This window comes from Epinephelus fuscoguttatus, linkage group LG9, assembly GCF_011397635.1.
Source record: "Epinephelus fuscoguttatus linkage group LG9, E.fuscoguttatus.final_Chr_v1".
Taxonomy (NCBI): Eukaryota; Metazoa; Chordata; class Actinopteri; order Perciformes; family Serranidae; genus Epinephelus; species Epinephelus fuscoguttatus.
Window position 1 is genome coordinate 23,965,683 of NC_064760.1, and position 21,461 is coordinate 23,987,143.

General features: G+C 42.5%; 1 protein-coding gene across 33 annotated transcripts in view; it reads right to left on the reverse strand.

The window, feature by feature from the left end:
- LOC125894504 (protocadherin alpha-C2-like) overlaps positions 1-21,461 on the reverse strand; it is a 232,042-nt gene that overhangs the window by 37,516 nt on the left and 173,065 nt on the right. For 2 of the 33 annotated variants that reach the window (XM_049585956.1, XM_049585948.1), the window contains exon 2: positions 11,340-12,563. The exons of 19 other annotated variants lie outside the window; for them this stretch is intronic. In XM_049585956.1, the coding sequence (XP_049441913.1) occupies positions 11,340-12,563 (1,224 nt within the window). Of the gene's footprint in view, positions 1-1,794; positions 4,282-4,916; positions 7,359-8,145; positions 10,601-11,339; positions 13,368-14,879; positions 17,138-18,389; positions 21,168-21,461 lie in introns of those variants that run through there. 12 more of the 33 variants (XM_049585955.1, XM_049585946.1, XM_049585942.1 and 9 more) reach the window with 11 other exon arrangements.

Sequence of the window (21,461 nt, forward strand, 5' to 3'; positions counted from 1 at the left end):
TTTTTAAATGGGTTGTTAACATTCGGGAAATCTTTTGGACTCAATTGGACCAAGCTATATTTCTGTTACAATACCACCCGTATGTCACCGACTCATTTCGCCTGACAGGTTTCTACGAAGTTCAGCTTATCTCCGGTTTGTTTAAGTTGTCAACATACGACCGTTAAGTTACTTTACGGCCTTAAATATCATGGGAATTCAGAGACACCTGTCATGGCTACCACTGTAAGTGAACAAAGTCATGTTTTCTGTCTTTGCAGTGTATGTTGAGTCTGTTCAAGACATTTCCTGCTTAGCTTGTAGTTAAACTTATTGCATAAGCTAATTTAGGCTGAGCTCGGGAGCCATAGGTAAGGTATAGCAGTGCTAACGGTTAGGTCACTGTGTTTAGCTAGCTGTGTTGTAGGGAAACTAGAGGATTTGGAACAAACTTTGAAGAAGTGGATTATGATAGGCTACATGGGTAGTTTGAGAAGTTGCTTTACGTTATAATAGTTCTGTATCCCCCCTCTTTTGGCAGCGACTGGATTGCGAGAAGAATCCATCTTAACTGCAGTGAACAAGATGACCACCTGCTAGCTTACTACACCTGTTGCCCATCTGTCCTTCGAGGAAACAAGCTACACCTTCTCAGGAACCACCATTTTGTCTACTGACGGTAAGAACTGATACTCAAAAGATGGATACGTTTTTTTGCAGCAGGTTTTGAATTCCTTTAAGTCTGATATTAGCTGGCTAACTTAACCAACATTTTTTTTTTATCAAGAAGAGGAATTAAAAATAACATTGTGTGTTAAAGTTACAACTGGCCTGGCTCAGTTAAAAACAGGTTCTCAGCAAGTTCCTGTTATGCAAAAAAACAAACAACAATAAACGACAGAGGAGAAACAACAAAACATAGGCAGCTATATAGACAGTGCAAAGTAGAGGACTAAAGTGGACTGAGCAACATGGGATATGAGATTTCAATGAGTCGTTGCAGGTGGACTTTGTCCTTTCATTTTTTGATACAGACTTTATGAAATAACTTTGGTCACACTTGAGTACGCCTTCCCTCTCCAGGTTTTTTGTGTGATGTTCTGTCAGTAATTTCATGATTTGGTCGAAGCACCATAAATAAATATTGAGGATGAACATGTGTGTAGACTTCTATGACAGTTAGTGCATCTGAGCACCATTCCAACACTGAGCTAACAGAAAGCTATTAAGTCTGAAAATTTTGTGCACAACAACAGCACTGCATGAATATGCAATACACCTATATGTGGAATTATATTCATTCTCCATCTTTTTTTTTAACTGCCACAGTTATATTTCCGAGGCTGTGACGTCATACTAAGCACTTTCCTTTAAGAGTTGTTTGTACATAGCGTCAGTCTTCTGCCGCTTGAAATGCCGGACTGTTGCTTTTCATGACATTACTCGCAAGTTGTGGTTTCTAGACACTTAATTATACAAGTTATTTTCATTATTATTTTCACTTTATCACGTGTTGCTATAAAATTAAAATCACTTTTTTAGTAATAGCTTTTGGCAGCACAACAAACCCAGTTTGTGCTGTGCTCTGTGAACTAACGAGCACACTATTGTGACATAAAGGCTCCAGCAGGCCACCGCGATTTCAGTACCATGGATAGCGCTTCTACCAAATGCAGACAGAGAATGGAGAGAAACCAGGCTACTGACACCAATAATAGGGAGCATTCCATCTACAGTAATCCTTCTGGAGAAAACGATGTATACAAACATTACAAAACTTTGTCTATCAACGCATTGGGGAGGATTACATCTTACCTTTTCTTTATTAGGTAAAGTCTGAGTTCTGGTAAAAGTGTCTCCTCCGTTTATACTGATCAGCTCAGCATCTACAGGCGGAAACGGTGCGGGGAAAACCACTACGTCACTCTTGAGTGTGTCTGAGCTGAAACACACGTCATACTGCTGAGTAGCTTTGGAGTAAGACCAGCTCCCGTCAGGGTGGGTGGTGATCATTGGGGCGCTGTACCTGCTGAAAGTGCCGTCTGTCCTGTGGCATTTGACAGCTATTAAACTGATGAGGCTGAGCAGAAAGATGACTGACACCGCCACAATGGCGATCAGCAGATACAGGTTCAAAGCAGAGAAGCTGTCCTCCTTTATGGGCACATGTCTGAACTGAGTCTGGATGTCAGCTGTGCTCTCAACCACCACCACCTCAATAGACACAGTAGCTGACAGGGAGGGTTCTCCGTTATCAGATACCAGCACCAGCAAGGGGTGAGTTTTCAGGTCATTGTCACTCATTCTCCTCTTAGTCCTGATTTCTCCGGTGCTGGTTCCGATGCGGAAGAGGTTGTTTCCTTTGGGCTCAGAGAGGTGATAAGAGAGCAGTGCATTGTATCCAGAGTCTGCGTCTACAGCCCTGATCTTTGCCACAAAGTATCCCGCTTCAGCAGAATAGGGGATGCTCTCACTGTTAACGGAACCGTGCTCAGAATATGGCGCGAGAATTGTTGGATTATTGTCATTTTCATCCAGGATTAAAACGTTGACAGTCACGTTGCTGCTGAGCGGAGGAACACCAGAGTCTGTGGCCTGAACTTTAAACTGAAACGTTTTCAACTCCTCATAGTTAAAAGACTGCAGGCTGACTATATCTCCAGTCTCTGAGTTGACGTTTATAACTGACCCTATTATATTGTTTTTTGGATTGTTATTGATTACTGAAAACGTTACCTTTGCATTTTCGTCTACATCCGGGTCATCTGCAGTTAAAGTATAGATAACAGCGCCCACAGGACTGTTCTCTTTGACGAAAATGTTTATTACAGGCTCTTTAAAGCGAGGTGCATTGTCATTGACGTCAGACACGTGGACTGTAATAACGCTTGTACCGGAGAGAGGCGGGGTCCCTTCGTCAGTCGCTGTTATTGTTACATTATATTGAGAAGCTCGCTCTCTGTCCAGAGTTCCATCTACGACCAAAGAATAATGATTTTTATATGTGTTTTTGATTGTAAATGGCACCGGATCAACTATCCTAACCTGAACAACTCCATTTTTATCTGCGTCGCTATCTCTCACTGTTATAAGTCCGACCATTGTGTCCAGAGGTGCATCTTCCCTCACTACGTTGACTAAAGATGTCACTGATATTTCGGGTGGATTATCATTAACATCCGTGATTTCAACGAGCACTTTACAGTGAGATGCTCGTGGACTTGGTCCTTTGTCTTTCGCCTGGACACGGATTTCAACTGCACTGCTTTTTTCGTGGTCTAGTTCACCGTTTACCGTAATCTCCCCCGTTAGGGCATTAATGGCAAATTTATCAACATCGTTATCATTGTCTTGGTTAATAAAAGAATACAATATTTCTCCGTTAAGACCCTCATCTAAATCCCGAGCATGCACCGTAATTACTGTTGCACCATGCGGCGTGTTCTCGAGCACTGTGGCTTTGTACAGCGGCTTGTCAAAAATCGGAATATTATCATTTACATCTTGCACATTAACGGTGATATGTAACGTGCCTGATTTAGGAGGTTTACCTCCATCTACAGCTGTCAGTGTTAGTTTGATAATAGGCTGTTTTTCGCGGTCTAAGGCTTTCTGAAGCACCATTTCAGCCGACATACTCGGCTCTCCACCATTCTGTACATCCAGAGTGAAATGCTCATTTTGACTCAGCTTGTAGCTCTTGACAGAATAACCGCCGACATCTGCATCGAGGGCCTTTGGTAGTGCAAATCTTTCACCAGGAAAAGCCGACTCGGACACGTTCAACACAATCCCCGGTATCCGAAAAGAGGGTGCGTTGTCGTTTATATCCACAATCTTAACCTCAAAGCGATAGAGATTCAGCGGGGAGTTCACAATGGCTTCCACTTCCAGAGAACACTTCACATTACGAGAGCAGAGCTCCTCTCGGTCTATTCTGTCTTTCACCAAAAGTATCCCAGTCTTAGCATTTGTTTCGAAATATCTCGTATTAGGTCCTGAAATCTGAAAACCCCGAGATTCCAATTCCTGTACATCTAGATGCAAGTCTTTCGCCAAATTCCCCACACTGGTGCCTGGGCTCGATTCCTCCGTAACAGAATACACAATCTGTGCTGCTGCGAGTCTCCATATGTGAGATACATAGAACAAAAAATAAATCCAGTGCCTGAAAATACTCCCTTGGTGCATCCTGTCCACAGCCTGCTATACCAGTTAGGTCGAGAATTTCACTCCAGCGATAACATTGTTTAAGAATTATACATCCAAATCTGAGCTCCTTAATACAGCAAGGGTGTTCTGTACTGCCACGGCGAACAAAGAATTGCAAACCTCTCTATTAAACGAAAAGGGAGGAGCGTTACACAGAAAAGAAGTGTTTTGACTCTGTGGGCCGATAGCGACATCTTGTGGCAATTTTAAAGTCAGAAGCAAGAAAGGATTAAAAGAAAGAATGAAATATTGCATCTGAAGCTTAATTTAAGATATTAGATCTCCACTTCTTTTTTTTTTTAAACACAAATGAAAAGCAATTAACACAATCACCTGGCATTCCAGCAAGAATGGGTGGGCCTTAATAAACATATTTAAAGAGTTTTGAGTAAGAGGCTGAATATAAAAAAAATGTGTTGCAAAGTCCAGAAGTGTTGCATGGTGAACAAGGGCTAAAGTAAATGACCAACAGGTCACAGAAGAACAAATTACAATGACAACATTTTAAACGTGTAACCCCTACAATAATGGTACAAATGAATAATCTTAAATTGACCTAATAAGAAGATTGATCACACACAACTGCATAAATGTCAAATGTCAATGACTTATTTTCTTTCTAGTCTTCAAATGGTCAGGTTCTTTAGGAGTCAAATCACATTATGTGAAAAAGTTAATATTTGAATCAATCGCAGCCCTGTGTTTTTTTATGTCATTGCCCTTACCTTTTCTTTATTAGGTAAAGTCTGAGTTCTGGTAAAAGTGTCTCCTCCGTTAATACTGATCAGCTCAGCATCTACAGGTGGAAACGGTGCGGGGAAAACCACTACGTCACTCTTGAGTGTGTCTGAGCTGAAACACACGTCATACTGCTGAGTAGCTTTGGAGTAAGACCAGCTCCCGTCAGGGTGGGTGGTGATCATTGGGGCGCTGTACCTGCTGAAAGTGCCGTCTGTCCTGTGGCATTTGACAGCTATTAAACTGATGAGGCTGAGCAGAAAGATGACTGACACGGACACAATGGCGATCAGCAGATAGAGGTTCAGCGCAGAGAAGCTGTCCTCCTTTATGGGCACATGTCTGAACTGAGTCTGGATGTCAGCTGTGCTCTCAACCACCACCACCTCAATAGACACAGTAGCTGACAGGGAGGGTTCTCCGTTATCAGACACCAACACCAGCAAGGGGTGAGTTTTCAGGTCATTGTCACTCATTCTCCTCTTAGTCCTGATTTCTCCGGTGCTGGTTCCGATGCGGAAGAGGTTGTTTCCTTTGGGCTCAGAGAGGTGATAAGAGAGCAGCGCATTGTATCCAGAGTCTGTGTCTACAGCCCTGATCTTTGCCACAAAGTATCCCGCTTCAGCAGAATAGGGGATGCTCTCACTGTTAACGGAGCCGTGCTCAGAATATGGCGCGAGAATTGTTGGATTATTGTCATTTTCATCCAGAATTAAAACGTTGACAGTTACGTTGCTACTGAGCGGAGGAACACCAGAGTCTGTGGCCTGAACTTTAAACTGAAACGTTTTCAACTCCTCATAGTTAAAAGACTGCAGACTGACTATACTTCCTGTTTCTGAGTTAATGGTCACAAGAGAAGTTAGTGGAATAGTTTTCGAAATGCCGTCTAATAATGAATATGTTACCCTTGCGTTTTCTTCTACATCAGGATCAACTGCTGTTATAGTAAAGATAGTAGCTCCCACTGCACTGTTCTCATTCACATATACATTAATCACAGGCTCTGAGAATAATGGGGCGTTGTCATTCACATCAGAAATGTGAACAGGAATAACACTGGTGCTAGAAAGAGGAGGTGTGCCTTCATCAGTGGCTATGATGGTGACATTATATTGAGAAACGCTCTCCCTGTCAAGGGGTCCATCGACTGTTAATGAATAATAATTTTTGTAGTTTAGCTTGAGATTAAATGGCACAAATCCAAGAATTTTAGCACTAGTAAGACCATTTTTACCCCCATCCTTGTCAGTCACAGTCACCAAAGCGACCACTGTACCTACCACAGCGTCCTCTTTAACTGGGCTCATAAGAGAAGTTATAATGATTTCAGGTATATTGTCATTAACATCAGTTACTTCCACTAACACTTTACCATGCACGCTTCGAGAAGGGGTACCTTTATCTCTTGCCTGTACACGGATATCATATGCTGTATTCTCTTCATAGTCTACTTTCCCCTTTACAGTAATTTCTCCTGTGTCTGGGTTTATTGAGAACAAAGCTTCAGGATTGAAATTTCCTCTCTCAATAAATGAAAACACAATCTCACCATTTATTCCTTCATCTAAGTCTGTAGCAGTTACAGTCACTATGGGTGTCTGAAATGGAGCATTTTCAGTGACCTGAGCCTTATACAAAGGTTGACTAAACACTGGAGCATTGTCATTTATATCCATGACATATACGACTATTTCCAATGTCCCTGACCGGGCAGGTTTTCCTCCGTCCAGAGCAGTTAAAGTAAGGTGAATAACAGACTGTTTCTCTCTGTCTAAAGATTTCTGCAACACCAGCTCAGCAGACTCGCTGTGTTGTCCGCCGCTCTGCACGTCCAATGAGAAATACTCATTTGGACTCAGCTTGTAGCTCTTTACCGAGTTACTGCCTGTGTCTGCGTCATTCGCCATAGGCAGCAGATATCTCTCCCCGGTGAAAGAAGATTCAGAGATATTAAAAGTCTTCTCCTTTTCACGAAAAGATGGCGCATTGTCGTTAATATCAATAATCTGTACCTCTATGCGATGCAGATGCGTGGGGTGGCTCAGAATGGCTTCTGTATTCAGGGAACATTTTGCCGTATTCGGACAGAGCTCTTCACGATCAATCCTATCGCAAACAAATAGAACACCGCTTTTTAAATCCACGTCGAAATATTTCCTAGAATTCCCAGATACAACTCGTAGCTCCCGTTTTTCCAAATCGTGTACATTAATCTGTAAATCCTTGGCGAGGTTTCCCACTACCGTTCCTTTGTCAACCTCCTCGGAAACGGAGAAGGAGAGCTGCGCCGTGGAGCCGTCACACAGACAAAGCAAAGATATTATTTGTATCCAGATCGTGACTGTTAGTCCTCCACGTCCCATCGCGGCTATAGAATGAAAGAAATAATCATTTTCGAACATGTCCACACTTTAGGTGAACAATAGATGAAGCCCTCGCCGTGCTGTGACCATTTGTGTATTTCCTGACAAAGCACTGGACTCCTGCTTCGTACGGAGAGGAGGAGTCCAGGGGAAAAAGGAGCCACACAAATATCGTGGTCTCGAGCGACACCAGCCGTTACTTTGGTGCTAATATAAAAATACATGGATATTCTATACTTAAAAAAGTCTGTATTTGTGCAGAAGGTCAAAGCAGTGGGAAAATCTATTTAAGTTGAATATCATACCCAAACTCGTTCACAACACAACGCAGTTTCTGGTGCGTAAGTAAGACTAATCAGGTGTGTGTTACCAGCGCAAAACATATTAAAGAAGCAATGCATAGTCTGTTATTAAATCAGAAATAATTTAAAGGCACAGCAGCCTTTTTTCATGCACGAGGGGAAAGAAACACTATCCAGCGTTCAGCACCATGGACAGCGCCCCTGCCGGTCAGCAGTATACCACAGATCTAACTTGATCAATGACTTCTCTGCTCGAAATGTTATATTAAATACTATTATTCAGTTTGGAGGAATATTCCACACAATTTCAACAACATCCAGCATCATACTAGTGAATGGCTTTTCTCAGGACCTGTCAGGTATTGATGATTTACACTGGCATGCCCCAAAGTGCTTCTTTGTATTAAGATGTTTTCACAAGCATACACACGAAAAGTAAATAGATGTTGAAATTAACCAAAGTTTGATCTGATGACCTAGCGCGTCTTTCAGTGTGAAATGACGCAGTCATCATAAAGAAATGTACTCCTAGGTTGCAAACAACTCACCTTTTCTTTGTTAGGTAAAGTCTGAGTTCTGGTAAAAGTGTCTCCTCCATTAATACTGATCAGCTCAGCATCTACAGGCGGAAACGGTGCGGGGAAAACCACTACATCACTCTTGAGTGTGTCTGAGCTGAAACACACGTCATACTGCTGAGTAGCTTTGGAGTAAGACCAGCTCCCGTCAGGGTGGGTGGTGATCATTGGGGCGCTGTACCTGCTGAAAGTGCCGTCTGTCCTGTGGCATTTGACAGCTATTAAACTGATGAGGCTGAGCAGAAAGATGACTGACACGGACACAATGGCGATCAGCAGATACAGGTTCAGCGCCGAGAAGTTGTCCTCCTTTATGGGCACATGTCTGAACTGAGTCTGGATGTCAGCTGTGCTCTCAACCACCACCACCTCAATAGACACAGTAGCTGACAGGGAGGGTTCTCCGTTATCAGACACCAACACCAGCAAGGGGTGAGTTTTCAGGTCATTGTCACTCATTCTCCTCTTAGTCCTGATTTCTCCGGTGCTGGTTCCGATGCGGAAGAGGTTGTTTCCTTTGGGCTCAGAGAGGTGATAAGAGAGCAGCGCATTGTATCCAGAGTCTGCGTCTACAGCCCTGATCTTTGCCACAAAGTATCCCGCTTCAGCAGAATAGGGGATGCTCTCACTGTTAACGGAGCCGTGCTCAGAATATGGCGCGAGAATTGTTGGATTATTGTCATTTTCATCCAGGATTAAAATGTTGACGGTCACGTTGCTGCTGAGCGGAGGAACACCAGAGTCTGTGGCCTGAACTTTAAACTGAAACGTTTTTAACTCCTCATAGTTAAAAGACTGCAGGCTGACTATATCTCCAGTCTCTGAGTTGATGTTCACAACTGAAGTAATAGGAATGCTTTTTGAATCTCCATGTAATGAGTACGCTACCTTGGCGTTTTCATTTATATCAGGATCGACTGCAGTTATCGTATATATAGAAGCTCCAACGGCACTGTTTTCTTTAACATAAATATTAATCACGGGTTCAAGGAAACGAGGCGGGTTATCATTGACATCAGAAACCTGAACACTTATAACACTGGTGCTGGATAGAGGCGGGGTCCCTTCATCAACAGCCGTAATCGTGACGCTGTAAGAAGAGAATCTTTCTCTATCGAGGGGTCCATCTACAACTAAAGAGTAATAATTTTTATAATTGGAAGTTAGCTTAAAGGGTGCAGAGCCAATGAGTTTACAATGAGTCTGACCGTTTTTCCCTCCATCTTTATCAGTCACCGTCACTAAAGCGACAACGCTCCCTATTTCAGCATCTTCTTTAACCGGGTTCATGAGTGACGTCACCACTATCTCCGGGGCATTGTCGTTCACATCAGCTACCTCCACCAGCAGCTTTCCATTTGCCTTCCGAGGAGAACCCCCGTGGTCTGTTGCTTGAACGTGAATTTCATATGCTGGCTGTGCTTCGTAATCCAAATTACCCTTCACTGTGATCTCCCCAGTTTCTGCATTAATAAAAAACACATCTGCAGGGTTGAAGTTTCCACGCTTAACAAAAGAATACGTGAGCCTCCCGTTGTCTCCTTCGTCTAAATCTGTGGCACTCAGCTGAATCACTAATGATCCAGCTGTCGCATTTTCATTTACCCGTGCTTTGTATAGTGTTTTACTAAATGACGGCGTGTTATCATTGACATCCAAAACATTTACATGTATGTTTAAAGTTCCGGCTTTAGGAGGCTTTCCTCCATCTACAGCGGTCAACGTTAGTTTAATAACAGCTTGTTTTTCACGATCTAAAGCTTTCTGCAGCACCAATTCAGCAGATGCACTGTGTTCTCCTCCGCTTTGCACATCTAGGGAGAAGTATTCATTTTGACTGAGCCTGTAAGTCTTTACTGAATTGCTCCCAGTGTCTGCATCAAGAGCCAGGGGAAGCAAAAAGTGTTCACCCGTAGGCGATGATTCAGATATGTTGAGTGAAAATGACTTCTCTACGAAGGCAGGTGCGTGGTCATTTACATCAGCAATTACTACTTCAATGCGGTGGAGTACCATAGGATTACTCAGTATAGCCTCGAAGTTAAGCGTGCATTTTACCGTGTTTGGACAAAGCTCCTCGCGGTCTATTCGCTCATTAACATAAAGATCCCCCGTCTTAAAATTCACATCAAAATATTTCTTACTGTACCCAGACACGGTATTTAGATTCCTCGTTTGCAGGTCTCGAACATTGACATTTAAATCCTTTGCGAGATTCCCCACCACAGTCCCTTTGTCCACCTCCTCGGAAACAGAGTAGGATATCTGAGCCGCCGACCAGTCAGACAAAAACAAGACGAACAGCAAACACAGTATTCCGTTATTCCTTCCACCGCCCATCACTGCTTTCAAAGAAAATGACGCGATGCAAAATATATTCATCCATAAAACGCCAGTGGATCGGCCAGCATTTTTAATCCTTTCTACTCCGGTCCTCGCATTTTCATCGCCACTCGTGCTCCTCTCACAAAGCACTCGCAGTCTGCTGACGTTTCACACGGAAAGGAGGAGACTGAAAACTCCGAGCTCCCACAAACGTGTGGTCATCAGCGACCCCACGCGTTACATTTTGGATATTGAAATAGTTGAAAAACACATTTGTCACACATTGCAACACATGTAATATATTGTGTACCTGAAGGCGTTACATGGACTTAAACTAAAAGTTGCTTGAACTAGTTTTGTAACAGGGTTAAGACAAATAGTCACAGATTACTGAAACAACAGTGATTTATGAGAACAATGTAACACAGAAAAGGTACATCAAACTCTTATGAGTTCAAATGCATCAACAGTATTTTCCATATTAAAAGGAAATAAACTGATTTTCAAGCATTAATAATTTACCAATTCACAGCCTATGACGGACGAAAAGACAGATAGCATAAGTCACGGTAGAGTTTATGGATTGAGAGCCCAAGAGGACAAAAAAAGACACTAGTATCTTTTCAGTACCACAGAGACCACCCTACAAACATACCTCCAGGACATGATGCTATTTTCCAACTTGGGCAAACCTGTTATTTGTTTAAATACACAGTGTGTAAATGTCTTTTGTGTTATATTGAGATATTCTTAACTAGGAATTTCTGAGATTCTACCAAGTTTGCAAGTCATGTATGTGAAAGCAAGGAAGGAGGAGTTACGGGCTGCAATCAACTCACCTTTTCTTTGTTAGGTAAAGTCTGAGTTCTGGTAAAAGTGTCTCCTCCATTAATACTGATCAGCTCAGCGTCTACTGGCGGAAACGGTGCGGGGAAAACCACTACATCACTCTTGAGTGTGTCTGAGCTGAAACACACGTCATACTGCTGAGTAGCTTTGGAGTAAGACCAGCTCCCGTCAGGGTGGGTGGTGATCATTGGGGCGCTGTACCTGCTGAAAGTGCCGTCTGTCCTGTGGCATTTGACAGCTATTAAACTGATGAGGCTGAGCAGAAAGACGACTGACACCGCCACAATGGCAATCAGCAGATACAGGTTCAGCGCAGAGAAGCTGTCCTCCTTTATGGGCACATGTCTGAACTGAGTCTGGATGTCAGCTGTGCTCTCAACCACCACCACCTCAATAGACACAGTAGCTGACAGGGAGGGTTCTCCGTTATCAGACACCAACACCAGCAAGGGGTGAGTTTTCAGGTCATTGTCACTCATTCTCCTCTTAGTCCTGATTTCTCCGGTGCTGGTTCCGATGCGGAAGAGGTTGTTTCCTTTGGGCTCAGAGAGGTGATAAGAGAGCAGCGCATTGTATCCAGAGTCTGCGTCTACAGCCCTGATCTTTGCCACAAAGTATCCCGCTTCAGCAGAATAGGGGATGCTCTCACTGTTAACGGAGCCGTGCTCAGAATATGGCGCGAGAATTGTTGGATTATTGTCATTTTCATCCAGGATTAAAACATTGACAGTCACGTTGCTGCTGAGCGGAGGAACACCAGAGTCTGTGGCCTGAACTTTAAACTGAAACGTTTTCAACTCCTCATAGTTAAAAGACTGCAGGCTGACTATATCTCCAGTCTCTGAGTTTATGTTTACAATGGATGAGACGGGAGTATTTTTTGGATTAGCATCTAACAATTTGTAAGTCAGTTTTGCATTACTGTCCAAATCAGGATCAAAGGCATTTATTGTATGAATAACAGAGCCAACAGGACTGTTCTCTTTAACATAAACATTGATCACAGGCTCCATGAAGCGAGGTGCATTATCATTGACATCAGAAACATGAACAGTAATGACCCTGATACTGGACAGAGGTGGACTTCCCTCATCTGTGGCTGTAATAGTGACATTGTACAGAGAAGTGTTTTCTCTGTCCAGTGGTCCATCTACGACTAATGAATAGTCATTTTTGTAGTTGGACTTGAGTTTAAAGGGAACAGACCCCACTACCTTACAGTTAGTTATACCATTGTTCCCCCCATCTTTATCACTGACTGTAACCAAAGCAACTATTGTCCCCAATTCTGCGTCTTCTTTAACTGGGGTCATGAGTGACGTCACGGATATTTCTGGGGCATTGTCATTCACATCAATTATCTCTATCAATAGTTTTGTGTGAGTACTCTTAGGAGAAAAGCCTTGATCCTTTGCCTGAACTCTGACCTCATACGCAGGCGTCTCTTCATAGTCTAATGTTCCCCTCACAGTGATTTCACCCGTTTCTGAATTTAGATGAAACATATTTGACGGATCGATATTTCCTCGTTTTATCAATGAATACAGGATCTTACTGTTCATGCCCTCGTCTAAATCTGTTGCATTTAACTTTATCACCACCGTTCCGGGTGCAACATTTTCATGCACACGTGCCTTATAAAGAGATTTGCTAAAAGTGGGTATATTATCATTGGCATCTTCAACATTAACATGTATTTGTAATGAACCCGATCTAGGAGGTTTACCTCCATCTACAGCGGTAAAGACAAGAGTGATCACGGACTGTTTCTCTCTGTCTAAAGCTTTCTGCAGCACTAACTCAGCAGACACACCGTGTTCTCCACCGCTCTGCACATCAAGCGAGAAATGTTCATTCTGGCTCAGCTTGTACGTCTTCACGGAATGACTGCCTATGTCTGCGTCTACTGCTATGGGGAGAAGATACCGTTCTCCAGTTAAAGATGATTCAGAAATATTCAGAGAATACGTGTTCTCAATAAAAGCAGGCGAATTATCGTTTATATCTAAAACATTAACCTCTATGCGGTGTGCAGTCATTGGGTTGTTTAAAACGGCTTGAATTTTTAACGAGCATTTCACCACATTCGGACAAAGCTCCTCTCTGTCTATTCTCTCATCAACAAAAATGTTCCCGGTGCGCAAATTCACGTCAAAATATTTCTTACTGTAACTGGAAACAATACGTAGATCCCTGGTCTCCAGTTCATGTACATTGAGGTTTAAATCCTTTGCAATATTCCCCACTACGGTGCCTTTGTTCACCTCCTCGGAAATCGAGTAGGATAACTGCGAAGCAGACCGACCACAGAGACAAAGGAACACAACAATGTGAATCCAGACGTATTCCTTTTGTCCTCGGATATACATTGTTGATGCAACAACTGAACCCCGTCGATCATTTATCCTCAGTCCAGATATTTCCGTTCAAAGAAATGTAATTGTGTGGAAGCTCCTGCCCTTCTCGTCACAGCGCCTTCCGCGGGTGTACTAATGGTCGATGACGATTTCATTTTTTCCCATCCAGGGAGGAGTTTTGGATAGGCTATACACACACATTCATGTCTACGGTCTCCAGCGACATCATGTGGTGAATGAGCGGTAAGCAAATAAAATCCAGTGCATGACAAAGTCATATAATGTCAACATTACGAATTACATCAGTGATCGGGATGAAACGTGTGTTTTTACATCCGGAGTGTGGTAACCCTACAACTGAATATTTAGATGGCTAATCAAGCTATTTTATAGAGTACAAATAATTCAATATGTCCAGAAAGAAAATTAGTATTTAATTTAAGAGTGTAGCCATATGACTTTCAATCACTGCAGGAAGCTACAGAGACTACACACTGCCAACAAAAAGAGAAGCACCATGGACAGCGCCCTTTCACTACATTCAATGAAAGGAGGCATAACAAACCTATCAGATCACATCAGAATGACACCAGTATCCCATGTTGTTAACTCAGCACCACGTGAACTGATGTTTCATTTCAGATAAAAACAACTTAAATCAATTTATTATACAATAAAATGCGTTCAACAAGCATAAGTGTAGCAGGGTTTGAAGTTGAAGGCACACAAACCTACTTCGGCACTACGGAGAGCTTATTGCAAGACTAGCAATAACTCAATAAACTGTATCCAGTGTTCCCACTGTTATAGACAACCTTTGTACCTAAAGAAAATGTCGAATCTTGGTATTTCAGCATAGACCATTTAACACACAGTATGTGACACATATTCTAAAAGTTTTCTTGTGGCTAAGCAACCGATTTTCACTATGTCCCAGCCTTCACGCGCAGCCAGAGTGTTGTAAAAGATGTATTAGTTTCTGTTTCAACAAGCATGATAAGTTAGGAGTCAGTGACAGATGTTTGTTTATGATGCTTGACTGACGTTTTACACTATCACCTTCTTATTTTTCAATATATTACAAATCTTGACATTCAAAAGTGGCCAGGAAATGGCATCATTTTTTATGACAGTGTTGCCAACTTTTACAAGCACTCAAAACAAATGGCCTACCTTTTCTTTGTTGGGTAAAGTCTGAGTTCTGGTAAAAGTGTCTCCTCCGTTAATACTGATCAGCTCAGCATCTACAGGCGGAAATGGTGCGGGGAAAACCACTACGTCACTCTTGAGTGTGTCTGAGCTGAAACACACGTCATACTGCTGAGTAGCTTTGGAGTAAGACCAGCTCCCGTCAGGGTGGGTGGTGATCATTGGGGCGCTGTACCTGCTGAAAGTGCCGTCTGTCCTGTGGCATTTGACAGCTATTAAACTGATGAGGCTGAGCAGAAAGATGACTGACACGGACACAATGGCGATCAGCAGATAGAGGTTCAGCGCCGAGAAGCTGTCCTCCTTTATGGGCACATGTCTGAACTGAGTCTGGATGTCAGCTGTGCTCTCAACCACCACCACCTCAATAGACACAGTAGCTGACAGGGAGGGTTCTCCGTTATCAGACACCAACACCAGCAAGGGGTGAGTTTTCAGGTCATTGTCACTCATTCTCCTCTTAGTCCTGATTTCTCCGGTGCTGGTTCCGATGCGGAAGAGGTTGTTTCCTTTGGGCTCAGAGAGGTGATAAGAGAGCAGCGCATTGTATCCAGAGTCTGCGTCTACAGCCCTGATCTTTGCTACAAAGTATCCCGCTTCAGCAGAATAGGGGATGCTTTCACTGTTAACGGAGCCGTGCTCAGAATATGGCGCGAGAATTGTTGGATTATTGTCATTTTCATCCAGGATTAAAATGTTGACGGTCACGTTGCTGCTGAGCGGAGGAACACCAGAGTCTGTGGCCTGAACTTTAAACTGAAACGTTTTCAACTCCTCATAATTAAAGGCCTGCAGGCTGACTATATCTCCAGTCTCTGAGTTGATATTTAAAATTGAAGAAATAGGAATATTTTTTGGATTAGCATCTAACAATTTGTAAGTCAGTTTTGCATTACTGTCCAAATCAGGATCAAAGGCATTTATTGTATGAATAACAGAGCCAACAGGACTGTTCTCTTTAACATAAACATTGATCACAGGCTCCATGAAGCGAGGTGCATTATCATTGACATCAGAAACATGAACAGTAATGACCCTGATACTGGACAGAGGTGGACTTCCCTCATCTGTGGCTGTAATAGTGACATTGTACAGAGAAGTGTTTTCTCTGTCCAGTGGTCCATCTACGACTAATGAATAGTCGTTTTTGTAGTTGGACTTGAGTTTAAAGGGAACAGACCCCACTACCTTACTGTTAGTTACACCATTGTTTCCTCCATCTTTATCACTGACTGTAACCAAAGCAACTATTGTCCCCAATTCTGCGTCTTCTTTAACTGGGGTCATGAGTGATGTCACAGATATTTCTGGGACATTGTCATTCACATCAGTTATCTCTATTAGCACCTTAGCTTGTGCACTACGAGGAGTGGTACCCTGATCCTTTGCCTGAACTCTGACCTCATAAGCAGGCGTCTCTTCATAATCTAATATTCCCTTCACAGTGATTTCCCCTGTTTCTGAATTTAAATTAAAAATATTTGACGGATCAATATTTCCTCGTTTGATCAATGAATACAGGATCTTACTGTTCATGCCCTCGTCTAAATCTGTTGCATTTAACTTTATTACTACTGTTCCGGGTGCAGCATTTTCAGGCACACGTGCTTTATAAAGCGATTTGCTAAAAATGGGTATGTTATCATTGACATCTAAAACATTAACATGTATTCGTAATGAACCCGATCTAGGAGGTTTACCTCCATCCACAGCGGTCAGGAGAAGTGTGATCACTGACTGTTTCTCTCTGTCTAAAGCTTTCTGCAGCACTAACTCAGCAGACACACCATGTTCTCCACCGCTCTGCACATCTAGCGAGAAATGTTCATTCTGGCTCAGCTTGTACGTCTTCACCGAATTACTGCCTATGTCTGCGTCTTCCGCTATTGGGAGGAAATGTCGTTCTCCAGTTAAAGATGATTCAGAAATATTCAGAGAATACGTGTTCTCAATAAAAGCAGGCGAATTGTCGTTTATATCTAAAACATTAACCTCAATGCGGTGTGCAGTCATTGGGTTGTTTAAAACGGCTTGAATTTTTAACGAGCATTTCACCACATTCGGACAAAGCTCCTCTCTGTCTATCCTCTCATCAACAAAAATGTTCCCGGTGCGCAAATTCACGTCAAAATATTTCTTACTGTAACTGGAAACAATACGTAGATCCCTGGTCTCCAGTTCATGTACATTGAGGTTTAAATCCTTTGCAATATTCCCACTACGGTGCCTTTGTTCACCTCCTCGGAAATCGAGTAGGATAACTGCGAGGCAGACCGACCACAGAGACAAAGGAACACAACAATGTGAATCCAGACGTATTCCTTTTGTCCTCGGATATACATTGTTGATGCAACAACTGAACCCCGTCGATCATTTATCCTCAGTCCAGATATTTCCGTACAAAGAAATATAATAGTGTGGAAGCTCCTGCCCTTCTCGTCACAGCGCCTTCCGCGGGTGTACTAATGGCCGATGACGATTTCATTTTTTCCCATCCAGGGAGGAGTTTTGGATAGGCTATACACACACATTCATGTCTACGGTCTCCAGCGACATCATGTGGTGAATGATCGGTAAGCAAATAAAATCCAGTGTATGACAAAGTCATATAACGTCAACATTATGAATTACATCAATGATCGGGATTAAACGTGTGTTTTTTTACATCCGGAGTGTGGAAACCCTACAACTGAATATTTCGGTGGCTCATCAAGCTATTATATGAAATACAAAGAATATAATATATCAAGAAGGAAAATATCTCGGAGTTTAATTTCAGAGTGTAGCCATACTCCAGCTTTCCCATATTTATATTGTATCACAATTTATTGAGAAAAAAAATTTCTTTTACTGCAAGAACAGAAACTTCTTATTGACAACACAAAGACAAGCACCACGGACAGTGCCTTTTAACTTTATTCCATACTAAGAGGCATTGCAAATGTCAGATCACAGCAAATTGATACCAGCTGTAAACATCAGATGTTGCAGACTGAGGACCATGTCGACTGCTGTTTCAGTCCAGCTGAGGACCAACTAAGATCACTTTACACTGAAATGTGCTCAAAAAAGTAACAGGGTTTGGAGCTGCATGACACACAAGCATAATTCAGCACCTTGGACAACTGTATTTTAAAACAAGCAATAGACTAATTGGATCCTCCCACTGCAACACACGAGGATATTAAATTACAGGCCAGTTCAGGTAGAGGACATGTGACACAAGTCTGAAAGTGCTGTAAGTTATATTGATTTGTAACATATCCCAGCCATCAAGTCCAATCGGAGTATAGTCAAAGGTTATAGTAGTTTCTGTTTTAACAAGTGTGATAAACTAGGAGACAGTCCTATTTGTGGTGCCTGAATGACGTTACACACTACGTTCGTTGTTATTTATCAGAGGCAAACCAGGAAATGACATATTGTTAGGACAGCATTGCCAAGTTTTGCAAGCAGTCAGCACAAATGGCCTACCTTTTCTTTGTTGGGTAAAGTCTGAGTTCTGGTAAAAGTGTCTCCTCCATTTATACTGATCAGCTCAGCATCTACAGGCGGAAACGGTGCGGGGAAAACCACTACGTCACTCTTGAGTGTGTCTGAGCTGAAACACACGTCATACTGCTGAGTAGCTTTGGAGTAAGACCAGCTCCCGTCAGGGTGGGTGGTGATCATTGGGGCGCTGTACCTGCTGAAAGTGCCGTCTGTCCTGTGGCATTTGACAACTATTAAACTGATGAGGCTGAGCAGAAAGATGACTGACACGGACACAATGGCGATCAGCAGATAGAGGTTCAGCGCAGAGAAGCTGTCCTCCTTTATGGGCACATGTCTGAACTGAGTCTGGATGTCAGCTGTGCTCTCAACCACCACCACCTCAATAGACACAGTAGCTGACAGGGAGGGTTCTCCGTTATCAGACACCAACACCAGCAAGGGGTGAGTTTTCAGGTCATTGTCACTCATTCTCCTCTTAGTCCTGATTTCTCCGGTGCTGGTTCCGATGCGGAAGAGGTTGTTTCCTTTGGGCTCAGAGAGGTGATAAGAGAGCAGCGCATTGTATCCAGAGTCTGCGTCTACAGCCCTGATCTTTGCCACAAAGTATCCCGCTTCAGCAGAATAGGGGATACTTTCACTGTTAACGGAGCCGTGCTCAGAATATGGCGCGAGAATTGTTGGATTATTGTCATTTTCATCCAGGATTAAAACGTTGACAGTCACGTTGCTGCCGAGCGGAGGAACACCAGAGTCTGTGGCCTGAACTTTAAACTGAAACATTTTCAACTCCTCATAGTTAAAAGACTGCAGGCTGACTATATCTCCAGTCTCTGAGTTGATGTTCACAACTGATGACACCGGAATATTTTTTGGATTAGCATCTAACAATTTGTAAGTCAGTTTTGCATTACTGTCCAAATCAGGATCAAAGGCATTTATTGTATGAATAACAGAGCCAACAGGACTGTTCTCTTTAACATAAACATTGATCACAGGCTCCATGAAGCGAGGTGCATTATCATTGACATCAGAAACATGAACAGTAATGACCCTGATACTGGACAGAGGTGGACTTCCCTCATCTGTGGCTGTAATAGTGACATTGTACAGAGAAATGTTTTCTCTGTCCAGTGGTCCATCTACGACTAATGAATAGTCATTTTTGTAGTTGGACTTGAGTTGAAAGGGAACAGACTCCACTACCTTACAGTTAGTTACACCATTGTTTCCTCCATCTTTATCACTGACTGTAACCAAAGCAACTATTGTCCCCAGTTCTGCGTCTTCTTTAACTGGGGTCATGAATGACGTCACAGATATTTCTGGGGTATTATCATTCACATCAATTATCTCTATCAGCAGTTTAGCATGTGCACTACGAGGAGTGGTGCCTTGATCCCTTGCCTGAACTCTGACCTCATAAGCAGGCGTCTCTTCATAATCTAATGTTCCCTTCACAGTGATTTCACCTGTTTCTGAATTTAGATAAAAAAATTTTGACGGATCAATATTTCCTCGTTTGATCAATGAATACAGGATCTTACTGTTCATGCCCTCGTCCAAATCTGTTGCATTTAACTGAATTACTACTGTTCTGGGTGCAGCATTTTCAGGCACACGCGCCTTATAAAGAGATTTGCTAAAAGTGGGTATGTTATCATTGACATCTAATATATAAACATTTATTTGTAACGACCCCGATCGAGGCGATTTTCCTCCATCTACAGCGGTCAGGAGAAGTGTGATCACTGACTGTTTCTCTCTGTCTAAAGCTTTCTGCAGCACGAGCTCAGCCGACACACCGTGTTCTCCACCGCTCTGCACATCTAGCGAGAAATGTTCATTCTGGCTCAGCTTGTACGTCTTCACGGAATGACTGCCTATGTCTGCGTCTACTGCTATGGGGAGAAGATATCGTTCTCCAGTTAAAGATGATTCGGAAATATTCAGAGAATACGTGTTCTCAATAAAAGCAGGCGAATTATCGTTTATATCTAAAACATTAACCTCTATGCGGTGTGCAGTCATTGGGTTGTTTAAAACGGCTTGAATTTTTAACGAGCATTTCACCACATTCGGACAAAGCTCCTCTCTGTCTATTCTCTCATCAACAAAAATGTTCCCGGTGCGCAAATTCACGTCAAAATATTTCTTACTGTAACTGGAAACAATACGTAGATCCCTGGTCTCCAGTTCATGTACATTGAGGTTTAAATCCTTTACAATATTCCCCACTACGGTGCCTTTGTTCACCTCCTCGGAAATCGAGTAGGATAACTGCGAGGCAGACCGACCACAGAGACAAAGGAACACAACAATGTGAATCCAGACGTATTCCTTTTGTCCTCGGATATACATTGTTGATGCAACAACTGAACCCCGTCGATCATTTATCCTCAGTTCAGATATTTCTGTTCAAAGAAATGCAATTGTGTGGAAGCTCCTGCCCTTCTCGTCACAGCGCCTTCCGCGGGTGTACTAATGGTCGGGGACGATTTCATTTTTTCCCATCCAGGGAGGAGTTTTGGATAGGCTATACACACACATTCATGTCTACGGTCTCCAGCGACATCATGTGGTGAATGAGCGGTAAGCAAATAAAATCCAGTGTATGACAAAATCATATAATGTCAACATTATGAATTACATCAATGATCGGGATTAAACGTGTGTTTTTACATCCGGAGTGTGGTAACCATATGACTAAATATTTAGATGGCTAATCAAGTTATTTTATAGAGTACAAATAATTCAATATGTCCAGAAAGAAAATTAGTATTTAATTTAAGAGTGTAGCCATATGACTTTCAATCACTGCAGGAAGCCACAGAGACTACACACTGCCAACACAAAGACAAGCACCATGGACAGCGCCCTTTCACTACATTCAATGAAAGGAGGCATAACAAACCTATCAGATCACATCAGAATGACACCAATATCCCATGTTGTAAACTCACCACCACATCAACTGATGTTTCATTTCAGATAATTACAACTTAAATCAATTTATTATACAATAAAATGTGTTCAGCAAGCATAAGTGTAGCA